Source organism: Podarcis raffonei, chromosome 3, assembly GCF_027172205.1.
Source record: "Podarcis raffonei isolate rPodRaf1 chromosome 3, rPodRaf1.pri, whole genome shotgun sequence".
Classification (NCBI taxonomy): Eukaryota; Metazoa; Chordata; class Lepidosauria; order Squamata; family Lacertidae; genus Podarcis; species Podarcis raffonei.
The window spans coordinates 79384249-79403154 of NC_070604.1; the positions used below are offsets into that span (position 1 = coordinate 79384249).

At 39.8% G+C, this 18906-nt stretch overlaps 1 protein-coding gene and 1 long non-coding RNA gene across 20 annotated transcripts in view; one reads left to right on the forward strand and one right to left on the reverse strand.

Annotated features, from left to right (window-relative positions):
• RYR2 (ryanodine receptor 2) overlaps positions 1 to 18906 on the forward strand; it is a 252769-nt gene that overhangs the window by 198975 nt on the left and 34888 nt on the right. For 12 of the 19 annotated variants that reach the window (XM_053382604.1, XM_053382606.1, XM_053382612.1 and 9 more), the window contains 8 exons: positions 2007 to 2110; positions 3115 to 3166; positions 3917 to 3967; positions 6972 to 6995; positions 14045 to 14144; positions 15697 to 15776; positions 16800 to 16876; positions 17252 to 17325. In XM_053382604.1, coding sequence (XP_053238579.1) covers positions 2007 to 2110; positions 3115 to 3166; positions 3917 to 3967; positions 6972 to 6995; positions 14045 to 14144; positions 15697 to 15776; positions 16800 to 16876; positions 17252 to 17325 — 562 coding nt within the window. The other 7 variants (XM_053382607.1, XM_053382610.1, XM_053382618.1 and 4 more) reach the window with 3 other exon arrangements.
• The window catches only part of LOC128410855 (uncharacterized), a 52392-nt gene continuing 43211 nt past the window's right edge, over positions 9726 to 18906 (reverse strand). Inside the window, exon 3 of the long non-coding RNA XR_008329621.1 lies at positions 9726 to 10046. This is a non-coding gene — a long non-coding RNA (uncharacterized LOC128410855). The remainder of the gene's footprint in view (positions 10047 to 18906) is intronic.

Sequence of the window (18906 nt, forward strand, 5' to 3'; positions counted from 1 at the left end):
GGCTAGAAGGCTGGCGGGGGGGGGGGGAGAAGCCTGCTCCTCCCCTCGCCAGCCCCGCAAACTCGGGGGACAGCGGGAGAGGCACAGCGCGCCATCCCCCTGTCCCCCGACTTGGCTAGAAGGCTGGTGGGGGGGGGGGAGAAGCCTGCTCCTCCCCTCGCCAGCCCCGCAAACTCGGGAGACAGCGTGAGAGGCGCAGCGCGCCATCCCCCTGTCCCCCGACTTGGCTAGAAGGCTGGCGTGGGGGAGAAGCCTGCTCCTCCCCTCGCCAGCCCCGCAAACTCGGGAGACAGCGGGAGAGGCGCAGCGCGCCATCCCACTGTCCCCCGACTTGGCTAGAAGGCTGGCGGGGGGGGGGGAGAAGCCTGCTCCTCCCCTCGCCAGCCCCGCAAACTCGGGGGACAGCGGGAGAGGCGCAGCGCGCCATCCCACTGTCCCCCGACTTGGCTAGAAGGCTGGCGGGGGGGGGGGGGAGAAGCCTGCTCCTCCCCTCGCCAGCCCCGCAAACTCGGGGGACAGCGGGAGAGGCGCAGCTCGCCATCCCACTGTCTCCCGACTTGGCTAGAAGGCTGGCGGGGGGGGGGAGAAGGCTGCTCCTCCCCTCGCCAGCCCCGCAAACTCGGGAGACAGCGGGAGAGGCGCAGCGCGCCATCCCACTGTCTCCCGACATGGTTTGGAGACTGGCGGAGGGCTTCCTCCTCCCCCAGCCCCGCAAGCTCCCAGAGCGATGCCAAAGCTGCGCGCAGCTTCGGCATGGCTCTGGGTCCCGTTCTGGGGGAGGGAGAAGCTCGGGCTTCCCCCGCCCCAGCCCCGCGCCTGGCGGGGGGGGGAATAAATTTCCCCCCTTTATTTCCCCCCCCCCCAAATCTAGGTGCGTCCTATGGACCGGTGCGTCCAATAGTGCGAAAAATATGGTACCTGCTTCAGCAAGTAAGATCCAGAGAGGCAGGAAACTGGAGGCAATGAAGGAAATGTGGGGGAAGATAATGTAGTCAGATCCCCAGTTCCATGTTTGGAGCTGCGATGAGCAAGCAGCAATGTGATTTTCAGATAAAAGTGATTTCAACAAGACATGAGACTGTGGTTATTTTTTTTATGGACATCAGTTGGCATTAGAAATTCTTTAGCCAATATGATTAAGTTTAGACTCTCAAGAGACCATAGCAAAGCCATTTAAAAATCCTATTGGTGACTCTTGTGCAGAGGGACTCACAGGTTCTTGTAGCTAGCAGATGCTATTTTAAAACATAGTTTCAGTGCTTTTTTCTGGGGGGATGCAGGGGTATGCAACACATACCCCTAAAAATTTTGTGGATCTAAGTTTGGCCTCATTGAGGGGCAGTATTTCAATATGAGTAGGAAAATGAGAGTATCCCTAAACATTTTTTAAAGAAAAAAAACCTGCATAGTTTGATGTATTTTTTTTAGTCAAGAGCTATGACATAATATCTGGGAAAGGGGAAAGTCTTTGGACAACTGAGTTCTGATCCACACATTAGTCTGAGGCATGTGTATTAGTTCAGCTCATATTGAAAAGAACAAATTCCTCAAGCATCCCTCATTTAAGCCCAATTATATGGAAGTAAATTTGATGGCATATGAATAAGACTTCTACATAAACACATTTGTGTTGTTGTTGTTGTTTAGTCGTTTAGTCGTGTCCGACTCTTCGTGACCCCATGGACCAGAGCACGCCAGGCACCTCTGTCCTCCACTACCTCCCGCAGTTTGGTCAGACTCATGTTTGTGGCTTCGAGAACACTATCCAACCATCTCATCCTCTGTCGCCCCCTTCTCCTTGTGCCCTCCATCTTTCCCAGCATCAGTGTCTTCTCCAGGGAGTCTTCTCTTCTCATGAGGTGGCCAAAGTACTGGAGCCTCAGCTTCACGATCTGTCCTTCCAGTGAGCACTCCAAGAAAAACTCCATGGACAAAGACAACAGGCATAAACACATTTACAAGTTATCAAATATTTAAAATCTTGATGTTTTCATATTTTTTAATAGAAACCTGGAGAAGAACCACCAGAAGAAGATGAATGTATTAAGAGAGTTGATCCTTTGCACCAGCTTATTTTACTGTTCAGTCGAACAGCATTAACTGAAAAATGGTGAGAGTGATGGGAGAGGGAAGATATTTATGATTTTTCATTAATTGCTTTCTCTCTAGATCTGCATTTTTAGTTCACTTGGAAATAGTAATGGGCTAAATGAAAATAAATTAGGGCCAGTTCATAGAATTGTATTGTACTAAATCAATATTGGAGTAGACCCAATGAAATCACAGGCCTAGCCATGATCCATTGATTTCAGCGGGTGTGTTCTGAGTATGTCTTGGTTGGATATAACACAGTGTTTTATTTGTTCTTCAGTTATTTCCCTCCTAGGATTTTGAATGGGATTGTGAAGTATAAATACCAATTAATTTTGAATTCATCTATATCTCTTTTTTTAAAAAAAATACACATCACTAAGAGAGAAAAGGCTTTAGCTATTTCAACTAAAATGTTTTAGCTAAAGTTGAGCAAAGTTGAATGTTGAAAGATGTTGATGTCTTTTCTTCTGTTACTGAAGTAAAAGCACAAAACAATTACTAACTGAATATTTTGGTATAATGATTGTCGTTATGACCTTGTTTGTTTATATTTGATTTGCTGAAAACCATATTCTAGGAGAACAGGCAAAATAATGTGAGGGATTTTTTTATTTGTTTGCCACTTTTCAATAACAGCAACAAACACCTCTCACCCCACCAAAATTCACTAAACAATAGTGAATCTGTTAAGAGTCTGTCAAGCAGTCTCAGCTTCTGCAGCTAGAGTCAGACAGGGCCCTGTCTTGCCAGGCCAGACGAAAACAGGCTTGCAAGGCAGGAAGCAGGTCTTCCAGGACTCATGGCCAAGGTGGCTTGCCACCATAGAACTGGCTATAGACACAGCAAAACATCAGAAGCCTTGTCAAAGTTGGACAATGATCTTTTCGGCCTGCACCACTAGGAGTAACTGCTACCTGATGTAACATTACAGGCGCATAAAAGCACCCTTCATGGGTATGTAACAATTGTCTCTTTTATGATAAACAGTAACCACTTATTCTTTATTTTATTACACTACAGTAAACTGGAAGAAGATTATCTTTATATGGCATATGCTGATATAATGGCAAAGGTATTTTCTTCATTTTTTTCACCCAATCTCTAGTAGTGGTGTCAAGTTTTGTAAATGCTTGACTCTAAATACAAACCTTGTTGACTCGCAATGCTTCCCTTAAAAATCATTCCCCATATGATTCCCCATATCCTTTTCTAACTCAGGTTTTAATCTGACTCAGCCCACCCACCATTTACTGGTTACAGTAGCAGGTTGGGAGGGATAAGTGTCTCTCGCTCCAGTGTTTGCAATATGCTAGGAGCTTTGAGAAATGTAATTTTCCCAGGGCATGTGAAAGCCACAGGCAGGTAAAGGGCTAAAAGGAAATGGTATTTGGAGGGTCTTGGGGTAGGGATCAGACTCTGTTATGCAGCTGGTATAATTTCTTTGAGTAAAATATATCTGTTGGCTGAGTTCAGTTAAAAACTGAGCCCAAGGTAGTTTGCTTATCACTATAAACACACACAAGCACTGTAAAAGACCCAGTTGTTGAGTACTGCACAATGGGGATTCCCTTTCTTTTTCTTCCCACTGCTCCAAGGGGTTGGGGACTCTCCAGAGCATATTACATGAAACATAGAAGACTTCAGGGAAGAAAATAGGAAGGGGCAAACCATTTAGTGCAGGGAAGTCCACTTGTGTGACTTTGGGCTTTGCACAGTATGTACTTAGCACATTTTTTAAGTGGGAGATTTTTCTCAGTAAAACAAGAGAATTTGACTTTAAAAGTTCGTTTGTAAGTATGGTGTTCTTTTCACATGGTTTCAGAGCTGCCATGAAGAAGATGATGATAATGAAGAGGAAGTCAAGAGTTTTGAAGTAAGATTGTTATTACTGTTTACATCTTAACGTTTTATATTGTACATTATTTCATAACATCTAACTAGCATTTTTTGGTTCATGGTTTTCTATATTTAATGACCTTTAGACATAGCATAACTATCCTTCCATTTTATCTGTTTGAATACCACACCACTAAAAGCAAAATCTAATTATCAGATTTTACACTGCTTTCAAAATACACTAGTGAGGGCTTTGATGGGAATGTTGTTCCACATTTAAAATGTAGCCATTTGGAAAGTATTCTTTGCAAAAGTTGTAAATAGACAAAACACAGTGCCCTTGCTCTCCAAATGCATACAAGCAATCTTAAAACATGATCCTAGAGATTGTAGCTTGATATTAGGTAGAAGCTGTACCATCACGTCCGTTAGATGCAGTATGTAAAATGTTTTCTAGGCCAAGATCAGCACATAGAATAGTGCTCAAAAGGCAAGAGAAGATCAGTGAAGATGTAGCTGCACAGTTGCAGTCTGTTTCCAGTATCTTCCTTCCTGTAAGTGCCCATTATGAGGTGTGTTGCTGTAATCTGCATAATCCAAAAGCTCCAAGTACCAGCAAAGGTAGTTGCTTGTAGATTTTATTACTAAAGTTAGGCCCCTTCAAGTTCTATGAAGTTTTCAGTTGGAAGGACAGGATTTGGCTTTCCTTACAAAACCCTCTTGTTGCTTCAACTTTCTTCTGCCACCCCAAAATGAAGTGAATTTCCCTTCCATCTTTTGTGGAGGGTGAATGTTCCCTCTATTCCTGTGGATAGAAAGATGCTGGAAAAGGTAGCCAGGAGAGGTGGTCCTTGCAAGACATTTTGTACCCAATGTCAAAACACATGAAGGATGATTGAAATGTGAACGGTGCCTGCATCTCATATCAGTCCCATTCTTCTCTCTTTAAACAAATATGCATAGGGACCCTACTGCTATACATGTGTTTTAAACAGGAATGGAGGTGATGTACAAAGGGATATGCCACTCACATATTTTGTACTTTGGTGTTCATGCCCAAGTACAGAGTTTCACAGGAATTGTTCCTTGGTGTTCTCATAAGAAGTAACATCCTCATGATTTCACTGCAATGTTTCCAAGAAAGTGGCTGATTTAGGAGAACTTCAAGGCTAAGAATTGCCTGTTCTTCTAAAGTCTCTGAGCTCACCATTATTTTGGTCTGGTTTCAGCAGCAGTCACCTCTTCTACATCAGTACTCCATTATGGCAAGATAATTAATAGAGAGTCAGAGCCCTAGGCTGAAGAGGTGTCACTCACTATCATACTAATGACCCTGGATTCTACATTTCTGCAATATATTTTCCAGATAATCCTATTTACATGCTGAATAGGAGCAACTGGCAAGACACAACCAAACCCTGTGGGATTTTACTCACCACAATCCTCTAGGATTTCCTTGCCACTTAGCAATTTTTTTGTTCCTGTTTGATTTGTCTTCGCCTCTACATGATTATATGTCTCTATTCATTATCAGTGTATAATTTCATAGATTAACCAGGTTATTGTCAGCCAACAATCAAAATCAATGTGTTTCTCAAGACTCAACTGGTGTAATATCCTATCTTGCACACAGAAGGGTAGAGATAAATTATTTTAGGGGGCAACAATCTTCTTGATATGCTTTATCATTGAAACACTGCATTTTTTTTTTTTTAAAAAGAACTTGGGTAGTTTTCTCATGCAAACTTGAGAGATGTGTCAGTGTGATAAGTCAAAAACTACAATTAACTGAGTTATTAAAAATCTAAGGGATATTGTTATCTCACATGTTAGAGATACAGAAGATATTATTTACATCCAATAAAGGTCCTGGAGGTAGATATGTTACAAGTGTTAGTATGTGGGGTTTTTAAGAAAAAATATTTCCTACCTGCATCAAGAACATTCATGAAGCATTTTTGTTTTGATATGTAAAAGTATTTAGTGATGTATATAGTTTACAGCACATGTGATAATGGCCATTAATTGAAATTAAATATAGTAAAAAGTGTTATTTATTTAATTGAAAATAAAGAGATCAGATTGCACAGTTCCCACCTCCTAAATGCTCATATTCAGGGGCTTCCCATATATATATGAATGAGATCAATGGAATGTTCTTAGGCACTCAGTAAGGAATCTGTTTGTTCATGGGTCATTCTCCTTCATAGAAGACAACATGCAAGCAGCTTTTGGAATGTTGCCCAATGGATATGGTGGACATATACTAAAAAATAAATAAATGCTGACCACTATCAGAAAGTGATTATATGTGCTGATTCGTGCACTGTTAGATTTTTTAGGTAAATGTAGGAGGAAAGCTTTTTGTGTTCCTCTTTCTTCATCAGTAAAATGGAAATAGTTCACAGAGACTGTGAAAAACACATTAAATATTGTTTTGATGTAGAACTGTTGTTTTTTGTCGTCTCCCTCTCCCTGTCTTCTCCCATCATCTTTGTTCGCGATTACTAATCATTGTTGTCCATGAACTACATTTGTTTGTTTTTGTTAACTAGTTTATTTCAGTCTTTTATATGTCTGTGATAAATCTTAGTAAAAATTTCACATATTTTAAAGTACTTTTTGCAGAATATATTTCTAGAGTATTCTAGCAAGATGCATCCAGCAGAATTATGGTTGAATGAAAGAAACTGCCAGTGACCAAGAAAAGGGAAAAAAGTAGATTAATCAGCTTCCGTATTTGTCACTGTGCACATTTGGAAGTCATTAATGCTATTGTTAGGAAAAATTTAATATCTCATTCTAATTTTGAAAAGAAAAGTTGTTGTGTAGAGGAAAAGGACTAACTGAATAACTGCATAAAGTAGATTCAGACTTTTCTTCCTTGTTTTAGTTTTTCTGTTTTAAGTTGCCTACAGAGACGTGGAAGCAAGGGATAGTTCTTTTATGAAATATATATTTGGTTGATCAGTTATCATTGGAGTACTTTGGACACTTTTTTCTTATTGCTATTTCACTTCTTATCCTCGCCTTTCCCTAAGGTCACAGGATCCCAACGCAGCAAGGTAAAATAATGTGTGTGTATTTATGTGGGTCTAATTTTGTGGTATTTAGTTTTGTTAGACCCAACATCTTGGACAAGATCTCTAATGATGCTTTCATACATTTCTGAATCTTTTCAGTTCCAAGAGTGACACATGCTCTTTTTTAAAAAATAAATTCAATGCTTTCTAGTTTCTGTTGTAAGAATTAGAATAATAAACTATATTAGGTATGCCATACAAAAAACCCCATGGCAAATGAAGCAACTTTTCATTTATTTTCTGTCATCTTCAAAATATAGTTTGTGGACTAAGTACTCTTGACCACAGCGCAATTTATAATTGTGAAAGCTGAACAGAGACTGATCAATAAGAGACTATTTCCATTTCTAATTGATAGCAGTCTATTTGGTTATTTATTGGGATTAAAATATTACTTGGCATCATGTGTGTCAGAGAATGTACTGATAATTTGCTGTATAACAACCTTATGTTACTATTTATCCTGGCGTACTGTGCCATAGTCGATGCAACAATATACTAGGGTAAACAATGAAATACAGAGTCTTGTCTGAAAACTGATTATAAAATGTTTAATTTTACTTTATAAATAGTGGCAGACTTTTGAAAAAGTTTGACTTCAAATTTTATATTTCTAATAAAAGAAGACTTTTGGACAAGAACCCATTCTTGTTTCCAGGCCAGCAAACAGGTCAAAGTGAGAAATATCCTGCACTCATATATTAACTCAATGTAAGCCATGCAAACTGCTGTCTCCTAAAGGTAAAGGTCAAGGGACCCCTGACCATTAGGTCCAGTCGTGGCCGATTCGGGGGTTGTGGCACTCATTTCGCTTTGTTGGCCGAGGGAGCTGGCGTACAGCTTCCGGGTCATGTGGCCAGCATGACTAAGCCGCTTCTGGCGAACCAGAGCAGTGCATGGAAACGCCGTTTATCTTCCTGCTGGAGTGGTACCTATTTATCTACTTGCACTTTGATGTGCTTTCAAACTGCTAGGTTGGCAGGAGCAGGGACCGAGCAATGGGAGCTCACTCCGTCGCGGGGATTCAAACCGCCGACCTTCTGATCGGCAAGCCCTAGGCTCTGTAGTTTAACCCACAGCGCCACCCGTGTTGTACAAGTCTCCTAGTACTTGACAAATGACAGTGATGTTAATGAACTGTCAACATATTATCAGAAGCACGGTTCAAAGAGATACTGCCATTTCTATTGAATTCATCAGTCTTCAGCATTGACAATCCCTTTATCTGACAGATGTTTCAATATTTGAAGTCACTCTTTATATTAGTCATGATTAGTCTTTTTGCCTCTAATCCTGTCCCCATATAATACACCGTAGTCTTCATATTTACCCTCAATAGGTTAGGAAAATTAACCTCACTAATTCTTTTCATCCTAAGGTATTGGTGGTTATGTCCATTTCAAAGGATTGGATAGTAAATGTTAAACCTTAGGCTGTAATTCAGGATTCCTCTATTCACTTCTCTTGGTTGGCATCTCATTGTTTTACAAATTTTGTGAGATAGAGGGTTTTAAAGCATTTACCTTGAACAATAAATGCTGACTGATCAACAATCCCACTAAATGGCTAAGTCTCTTTAACTCAAACCTTGAAGCATTTTCATTCATACTCCTGTGTGAATATGGATGAGCTTATTTCTTTTAATAATCTCTTTCACAAGAAGACAGTTACAACAAATGGGTACCACATCCTCCAGTGTCTTCACCATAGAGTGATGAATTCCTCACTTTTTTTTATAAGGCTCATACCACATAACAGCAACCTGTTCCTCATAACTCACATATTGAAACACTCCGCTTGGATCAATTGATGGTCTGGGAGCATTCACGGCTATAGCAATACTGAAGCTAACAGTTGTGGACTCTTCAGTTCTGTCATGTGACCTGTCAACCCAGCGTAGAACACTATTTTAAGGGCTGGCTCTGCTAGGCTTAGGCAGAGCATCAGCAGCCTCACTACTGAATGGTGTGTGGATCTGGTACAACTCTGTTGGCTTAATTTACACTGTCTTGCTTTATGCTAGGTTATTTTGCATAGGATTACTAATTTATATATAGTCAAATCCTACCAATTACTGGCACATTATATTGTTACTGGCAACCCCAATCCCTGCCAAGCCATGCATGGGATTCCAGGGGTCTTGACCCTCAGCTAGGATCTGTGCTTCTTTGAAGACGTGGTAGAGGCTGTCGTAGCTGTAAGAAATATGCTTTATTCACATGGTTACTCCTGAGTTTAGATGGAGTTGGGATTTTACAGCATGGTCTCAAAAGGGACTTGTTCACCACAGGATTCCATCTCGCCCAGCTTGCCTTCAGCCAGCCTGCCCAAGGTGGATCTCTCTATGTTCTCCCTTCTTCCCAGCACACCTTGCTGAAGACACACTTTCCCCATCACCCCCTCTCACACGCTGTATTACCTTGGCAACCTTTGTCTTCCCAGGCCCAAGTATTCCTCATATTAACACCTCTATCCCAGGTGAGGCATTGGCTTGGAAAGGAAAGGAAACTTTCCCTGTATTTTTCCACTGGCCTGCAATCTTACCTTCAATACTCCAAATAGTCAAAATCCTGTCATTTATTAATGTCTAGGGTTTAGGGCCCCCTCCACCCAAACTATAACACCACATTAATACTTGAGGGTGGTTCAACTAGCTCTCCTTTGATGTCCCTTCATTTCACTTACAATACTAGAATACTTCAATAATTTCCCATTATCGCTTTTATGTGCATCTAACGAATTCTCTTAATATTCTGTGGCTAGGATCTAACAATGGCTTTTCACTTGCCTGTGATAGTCCTTTTTTGAAGTCATTTTTTCTAGTGGAAGAGTACTGCATTAGAAAAGAAACCACAAGTTTTTCCATTGGTGCAGGCCTTTGCACAACCCTGATTGATTCAGTGTGGTGCTGATACATTGTTCTGTTTACGGTTGCTTGAGACTTCCCGAAACAGCTGCAATATGTTTTTGTGTGCATGTCAGTTTAGATAGATCATTTTAAATTCAGCTGAGTGCAACTGCAGAATTATTAGGCTGTAAAGAAATATAACATTTATTTGCATGATACACTCTATTTATTACAGTGGTACCTCGCAAGACGAATGCCTCGGAAGACGAAAAACTTGCAAGACGAAAGAGTTTTTCGTTTTTTGAGTTGCTTCGCAAGACGATTTTCCCTATGGGCTTGCTTCGCAAGACGAAAACGTATTGCGAGTTTGTTTCCTTTTTTCTTAAAGCCGCTTGAAGAGGTGCAGTTGCGATGGACTGTGCTTCGCAAGACGAAAAACCGCACAAGACGAAAAGACTCGTGGAACGAATTAATTTCGTCTTGCAAGGCACCACTGTACTTGACAATTGGCACAAACCATTTGCTTTCAATACTTGTTTCCCTGGGCAAAACTTCATAGCATATTTTCCAAGTTACTTTGCTTATCTATAGTATTCCATATCTGTAATACAGTGCACCCTCAACTTATGCAAGGGTTACGTTCTTTGCACAAAATCAGAACTCCTGAACCACCTTTGCTTTCCAAGATCTCACAAGTTGGGGGCTGTCTGAGATCTCATGAGATGGCTCTGAGAAGATTATGCAGATGGTATGTAAGGTGGAGGGTATGCTTTCTGCTGCGAGAAAACTGTTTGTGGAAAGAGCCTTTAAGCCCTTTGCCTTACTTAGTGGGCTCTGGGATGTGAGATCTTGGTTTTTCTGGGTCTCAGCTGAAACTGGTTCCCTTCAGATTTGCCACTGCAATTCCCATGTTGGTAGTGGCTTCTCTCTCTCCTTTAAAAACTGTTTAAGGGCTGCTAGCACTGGCTTTGGTTGAAGAAGCAGAAGTCTAGTTGCTACCCTGTTTCCTCCTCAGAATGCCTCTGCAGTGATTTATGGACACACTAGACACATTCTGATGGCATTCTGTAGAGGAAAAATAGTGGAACAGTGTGTGTGTGTGTGTGTGTGTGTGTGTGAGAGAGAGAGAGAGAGAGAGAGAGAGAGAGAGAGAAGGCACTACCACTACCATGGTAAGCGACCCAAAATGGAGGGGTTTTGTGGATCCAAAAAATCCAGATGATCCAGCAACCTCAGTGATAGGGTTGCCACTGTCTTAAAGTTTCAGTCATTTCATCTGCTTGTAGGTGAAAGGATAAAATTTCATTCCTAACACATTACTTTTAGCATAGTACCTGTGACGTAAACAATCTGGGATTCTGAAATAAATTCTTCTGGAATTTCTTGACTATTAACATCTTACATAAATGTGGTTCACTTTGCCATGGGTCTGAATCATAACTTCACTATTTACTATTATGGATAAATTTTAAAAAAACTCTACTACATTCATTGGTTTAAAACAATGAAAGTGAGAAAAGGCTCATATATCACAAAGTATTTGCTTCAAACGGTGCTTTCACATTTTGTTTTAAAGCTTTTGTTCTAAAGCAGCTGGAGATGAACTTATTTTAATGGAAGTTGGGAGTCTGGGGCTGCTGCCGCCCCATACCTCACCCTCTCAGTGATCTTGCATGCATCTCTCCAGAACATGTGCAACTTACTAACTGTTGAGCCGTTATACACATAACTACTTGTGAAATTAATCTATAATGACACATTTAATAGTATTGTTTCAAGTGGGAGAAGACATTCAGCAGGAACAAGATTGTATTACATATGTCACATAGCTGTATATTTGTGTTCTGTGTTAAAGTATGCAATAATGTTTCTTTTCTTCAAATCACTTTCTTTTTGTGTTCTGAATCGTCGCCCCCCCACCTTCTTTCCAAGCTGATTTATTTTCCTGCCTCTTCACAAATAAAATGGATTTGTGTAGGCTCAATTGCTCTTTAAAGGGAAAAATTAGATAGTGATATCTAATAACTTTTTGGATTTTGTTCTCGCTGCTACCACTTGCTATTGGAAATGACTTTCCTGGTGAAATAATACAAAATTACTGCCACTCACCTTCAAGGTGCTCAAAACAGTGGCGTAGCGTGGGGGGTGCCAGCCGCACCGGGCGCAACATCTGGGGGGGGGGCGCAAGTCCAGAGGGAAGGGACAAGCAATCGAGGCTTGGTTGGGGTGGGGGGTCGTCGTCTCCGTTTGGCCGGCCCCCCTCGAGGAAGCGCCGTGCCTTTCAACTTTTCATTTCATTTCGTTTTTAAAAAAGAACCCTTCCTTCCTTTCTCCTAAATAATATTTTTAAAAGCGTGGCGCATTAAGTTGAAATATTATGCATGCACATACACATTATAACGGGTGCGTAATGAGCGCGCGCGCGCACACACAAACACGTTAAGAGGATTGTCACAGATAAGCGAAATGAGGTCTAAAAGAGCTTTTTTTCCCCTGCTCAAAAAGCTGCCCCAGAGAGTTGCTTTCCGTCAGCGCAGACAGTACTGTATTGAGCTAAGTAAACCAACGGGCAGGAAGTTGGACTCGATGGCCCTTGTGGTCTCTTCCAACTCTATGATTCTATGATTCTATGATTCCTTCAGCTGAAAGGGGAGAGCCCTCATGCTAATGTGTTGTTGTTATTGTTTCTAAAATGATGGCAAAAATGGATAAGTGATTTTTTTCTGTGGAATGGAAAGAAAAAGATGGTTGGGTCTAAAAAAAGGAATGTAGAAAAAATATTCAGAAGACTTTTGAGTCAAAATATTGTATTGCAGCTTCATGGAAACGGTGTCGTTGTCATGTCTTGGTTGTGTGTGTCTTTGTTTTTGTTTCTCCCCTCATAGGAAGAGGTTTAAACAAAAATGCAAACTTTTCAAACTCCAGTTGCCGCAGTGGGATGCAGCGCTGCCATATAGTCCACTTTTCCTAATCTGTGCTTTATTTAGATTTCTTATAACGCTTGAGAAGTTTCAGCCATAGGAAGAGAATAATATAGTTATGCATTTTATTTTCACATTATGATTACAGAGCAGCAGCAGCAAATGTAAGAATTCTCTGGTAACAAAATAACTGACACAGTCCATTCATCATCGTGTTTAGTTGAAAATAAAGTTTACTGTTGTTCATTCCCGATCAAGTGTGCATAAAATTAGAATTTTTGAGTTAAGGATTTCCCCCTTTAACTGTTATTAAATACATTTTCTCCCCCACCTAAATATTTAGATTTTTGATGTTGAATATATCCAGAGCTTTAAATTGTTTAAGCCTCTTCTGTCTTCCAGTGTCTACTTTTTTCTTTCTTTTTGCTTTTGTTTATGGTAGCAAAACTGACTACATCTGCTGCAACTGCTTTTAGGTCCTACATAATGTGGTGGTTTTTGATGTTATATGACTTAATAGTGTCATGCTCCATTAACCTGGACCTTTGGATGGATTTCCAGTTATAGGGCTCTATGCAACTTCAACTTTTCACTATAATTCTAAATTTTCCAGCATTCTCCCATTTATTACATGAAAGCTGAAAGCTAAAAGCTATCTAGATTTAGCTCTGCCTTCTTGCTGTTGAGTTATTATCCTTTTTAGAGTTTGAGATTTATTCAAAGTAAAGATCAGTCAATGCCCATCCATCTATAGCACATCAAAATTGTAAAATTTAAAGGTGAACCAAAGCTTACCCTCTTATGTCACCTTACTTGAAATTGACACATCTCCCTAAATTATGCATCTTCTAAAATAGTCACTGAATATATAACATATTCTTTTATCATATTGCGTGAGTTTGAATTGTAAGAGAGATGAACTGAACTTTAATAAGAGACTCAAACTAGATAATATTTTAACATAATGTGAAAATTGCAGCACCAGAATAGTACAAAACAACATTTTTGAGACAAGACAATATACAAACTCAGGTATATGAATTCTAGCCTAATTATTTCCAGTTGAGACAATTCTTCACTGAAAAACCTGGCACTAAATTTCTACCATACGAAAAAAAGAGCAAGGAGATCGGAAGTCCGTAAAAGAGATGTTGGATATACAGTATTGCATATACTGTATTAGACTAAAGTTGCTATAGAGCTCATACCTACATAAAAGGTAGAATGTGAACTTAAGTTAAATGGCTGGGATTTATGTTTAGGAAAAAGAAATGGAAAAGCAAAAGCTCCTGTACCAGCAAGCAAGACTGCATGATCGAGGAGCTGCTGAAATGGTCCTTCAGACAATTAGTGCCAGTAAAGGTAAAGGCTTTAAAATTGTATATGTATATGCTATATCTCTTGAAGATTTTAATTTAATGTTCTGTTCCATCTTGCTCCTATCAGAGAGGTCAACATTTGTTTTCTGTTCCCAAATATTCCTGGCCAGAAATGTGTATGTGTTCAAAGGTGTGGGAGGTCTTCTCTTGAGCCAGAAGGAGACATAGGTGTCAAAAATAGGGCCGACCTTCACTTACAGTAATAATATCAGCACTGGAGCTGAGAGAGAGGCAGCACATGAGGCTACTGCCTGCAGCCCATGCTGGTCCTCATAAGCTGTTTCTGGTGCCACTGATGGAATCAGAAGAGGTGATGACTTCAAGGTGTAGGCAGGAGCCCTGCAGGTGGGTGGGTGGCATTGTCTCTGCTCTCAAGGAAAATTTGCTGCTCCTTGCTCCACAATACCTAGGAAGCTTACAGGAAAATCGCATGTGTCTCTGGTCTCCAGGCAGCCTCCAGATCTTCTCAGCTTAGAGCTTAGTTAGAGGCATTGCGTGAGGATTTAAGTTCGTCACTTAAAGTGACAGCTACAAGCATCCATCTCTCTTCCTTGAGATGACTGGCTCATGACTCTCTCGGACTGGGTGTAGATTTGGGGAATACAAGTAGGAGGGAGACCCCTGTCGTTCTGCTTCTCTGAGGTGTTTGAAGGCAAAATTAAAAGTGACATCAATTGCCTGGTTGCAGCTAATTTGTTAACTTAAAAGCAGCCACAGGAGAATGCCCGAGCAGCCTTAGGCAGGGCAGACTTTGGTCTTTCAAATTTCAGTGGCGTCCTGTGCGAGGCCAACATTCAGTGGTCTCCTGCCTCTCGCCTTCTGTTCTGCTCAGTTCACTACATCATAGTTGTAGCGCCTGCAACACCTCCTAGGCTTGGCATCAGTCACACTGCCCTAAATCTGCCTCTGCCACAGGACTATAACAACTAGGCAGCCAAAATTTAACCCCTTTTCTCCAAGGACAAAATAGTCCCAATACGGTCTCTCCAAAGCTGCCATTTGCATTTCATTGGTATTGGGGGTGGATTTCTTTCTCATGTGTTGGGGAAAGTACTAGGAAAGATTAAGAGCACAAGAAAAGCCTGCTGGATCAAGCCAATGGCCTATCTAGTCCAGCATCCTGTTCCCATAGTGGCCAACCACTATGGTGTCCAGTTTTCCAAAACTCAAAGCCTGTTTCTACAATCACCTCATGGGTGAATGTATATAACTGAATTATATTAACTAAAGTAAATAAAAAATTATCAGCCCATTAATTGAAAAAAGTATACATTTTCAACTGGCCATGCATAAGAGGGGCAGCTATGACAGCGCTGCTTTGGCATGTCCTTTAGATAGACAACTGCCCAGCCTTATCTCTGGTTTTTAAAAATATTTGTGTTGCATCAAACTTTTATGGTCTAATTGGTGTTTATTATTTCTCTTAATTTTTAACCATAATATATATTATTCATGTTTTACTGTTTAAATTGTTTGCATGTTTATCAGCATACAAATTATTTAGAAGTTTTTGTAAATAAATGTTTACTTTTCAGGTGAGATGGGTCCTATGGTTGCAGCCACCCTAAAACTTGGGATTGCCATCTTGAATGGAGGAAATTCTACTGTTCAGCAGGTAATTTAGCTGGTATCTCAATGTTAATTATTTCTTTCATTTCAGACACAAGTATTCTCGTATCTATTTTGAATAGATGTACTTTTTGAAGACAGCTTAACATTTGTGACTAATTAAAAATAAGAAAATATTTTGGAGCTCTCATATTTTGTAAAGACTGCTTGCCCAAGCGGTAAAAAGTTCTGTTTCTGCCTGCCAGCCCTGCAGATTCCAGGTGGCTGGTGACAAGAAAAAGAGCGTCATAACATAAAAGGCCCTGAGTCAAGTAAGCGGGATATGGACTGCAGCCTAAGCCCCCTCCCACTTCGCTCCAGTAAACTTGCATCCACTCAACCAACTGGCAAGAAGCCTGCAAGTTTTGAACTTTTAAAAGGCACATATCACATATTTTTTTTTCTGACTTTAGGGAAAAGGAGGGAGGGATTCAACTCAGTAGTGGGGGAGCAGGAGGAGGAGAGAAAGAGATTGATGCTGATCTGCAGCTGCCTGCTTTGTGCCTGGCTGATTTACAGCTGGGGGCCCATCCCCTAGCCGCCTCCATTCTTCATATGACGCCACATCTTGCCACACGACTGTGGCCGTTTTACTGGCTAATTCTCACTTGCACACTCTTTGATTGATATACCTTCATACTGCCTTGCCATTTCTCCTGCTGCTCAGCTCCCAGTGCTTGTCTAAACTCACAGCCTCACAGAAAACTGGACAGAGATTTTTGGGGTGATTTTTGTACCCCAGTGGGGGCCGCCTCTGCCTACCTGGAGATGCCAAGGGTTGCATTTTCACTCTCACTGAAATGCAGTCCTTCACTTCCCCCCCTAAAGTTTCTCTTTTAAATCATCCAGAAATTTTGTATCTTCTAAAAATGCTATTGGTTTTTATTTTTAAATTGCTGCTGCTCTGTTGTGTCTCTTCTGTGTTTTATACGGATCCGTGTACTTTAATGCTTTTACCATTTGCAAGATTATAGTGGTAGTAGTAGCAGTAGTACTATACACAACATTTTTTCCTCTTTTTGGTTTGAAGAAAATGCTTGACTACCTCAAGGACAAAAAGGATGTAGGCTTCTTTCAGAGCCTTGCTGGTCTTATGCAGTCTTGTAGGTAAGAGAAAATGACTATATTATTTTACATTACTAAATATGCTATGTTATCGTTAGACATGAAGAAACCAAATTCAGTATCGAAATACCTATCAGCCTGGCAAAAAAAGTGCCTACCTGTGGATGTTGTTTGTCCTAAGCAAGTTTCACAGCATATTTTATTTCTTGCTCTGAAATAATTAAGCCCTTAAAATTCTCTTGAAGCCAAGGCACATTTACTTTTAAAAAAACCATTAAAGGCTATGCTTCTTTTGCGATAAATCAATGCTTTTGCCAGAAACACTTGATTCACATAAGTATATTTTACTTCACTACAACATAAGATAATGTAATCTGTGGTAAAACTGGAACTATGCATTGCTTTTTTTCATTTTAGTGTTCTTGACCTAAACGCTTTTGAACGCCAGAACAAAGCAGAGGGCCTTGGCATGGTAACAGAAGAAGGATCAGGTATTATCATCTTAATGAAAAATTATGTGTAACTTTTCCCCTTAAATCCACTGAAAAAAGTAAGTCATGTTGAAATGTATTCAGTGAAGGACCGCTGCAAACTAAAGCCACATTCTTTAGTTATTTAAATATTATATCCTCAAATTGTTTAGAGTGTAATTGAATTTTGACAGGAAACCACTTTCCTGAGGGATTTTATTTCTTTATTTCTTTTTCATTTTTACCACAGGTAACAATTAGATGTATAAAGTCTAAAATTAATAACACCACAGAAAGGTGGCTTCTTCAGGAAATATTTTTGCTTGGAAATGTTTTGAAATCCTTTTCTTCAGTTTTTTTTCATTAAAAAATACAAGTATCAGAACTTTTGCTTTTGAACCAGTTTGCCTCTTCTATCCCTATCATCAACTCATTCTTAATTTTCCTTTGTTGTCTCTTTGTACTATTTTATTGTTATTGTTTCTGTCCAGGATCACTGAATTATTTTCTATATGTTTAGTTGTTCTACCAATCCTTTCTCTGTATTACCAGTGTATTTCTTCCATAACCTACTTCAGCTAATACTTCTCATATTTTTATTCATTAAAATAAAGGGGAAAAACTTGAATGTTTATTTACCGTTGCATTTTGTAATTTCTTTACTCATATTTTTATGCTGCATGTATCAGTAGTTATTTTGCCTCCAGCTGTTATAACTTGTATATCCTTTATTATTCAAATGTTTTCATCAAGCTAAAAGCCATGCACATTAACTTGACTGAAAACCATTAAAGCACATTAGGACTCCTTCTTTTAAATTCTGTTCTTTTCTCAAATGGGCTCCACTTTTTTATTGTGGTATGAAAATACACATTTATTTTTCACTCATTTGAGTAAAGTCAGCTCATATGAGTAAATATGATAGTCAGGTTGCATACAGATTTGCTTGATCCATTGTTATTCTTCAGAATGCTTTGGACACTGAAGGCATAATTTAATTTTTTTATAATTATTCACAGTAACTCCTGGATTTCCATTTTAATAAGTTCATTTTTCTTTTAAAACTCTACATCTGTTACTTAAACTGTAAAGGCATGCATTTATACATAACTAACATGAATGAATGGTTATCTAATGTCAGGATATATTTATGCCTCCTCATTTGAAGGATTTTTTTTCCCCCTGATTTGATGCTTTTGATTCATTGAGAATTGCTAAAAGCAATGCTACGTATATTTTTAATCTGCTGAAACAAATTCTCATGTTTTTCTTTTTTCGTTTTCTTTTTTTAAAAATAAATGTCCTGTCTTTCCCTTCCTCAGTCATCACTCATGAACGTGGTAATTATTGCACACAAATTGCCTTTCTTTTTCCTGTTGTTAGCTTTGTGTCAGCACTGTACAGCTCCTGAACATCATGTAGTTTGTTTTTGTTCTCGGAATTTAAAAGAGTGGGCTCTTTTTATTATTATTATTATGGTTGTATTCTCCAAACTTTACGTTTGTATGCCAACTTTCCCCACATCTTTGTTTTTCCTCCCTTTCTCAGGATTTGCACAGTAACTGGCACACTAGATGTAAGAGCAGCAAGCTTTTTTGGTTT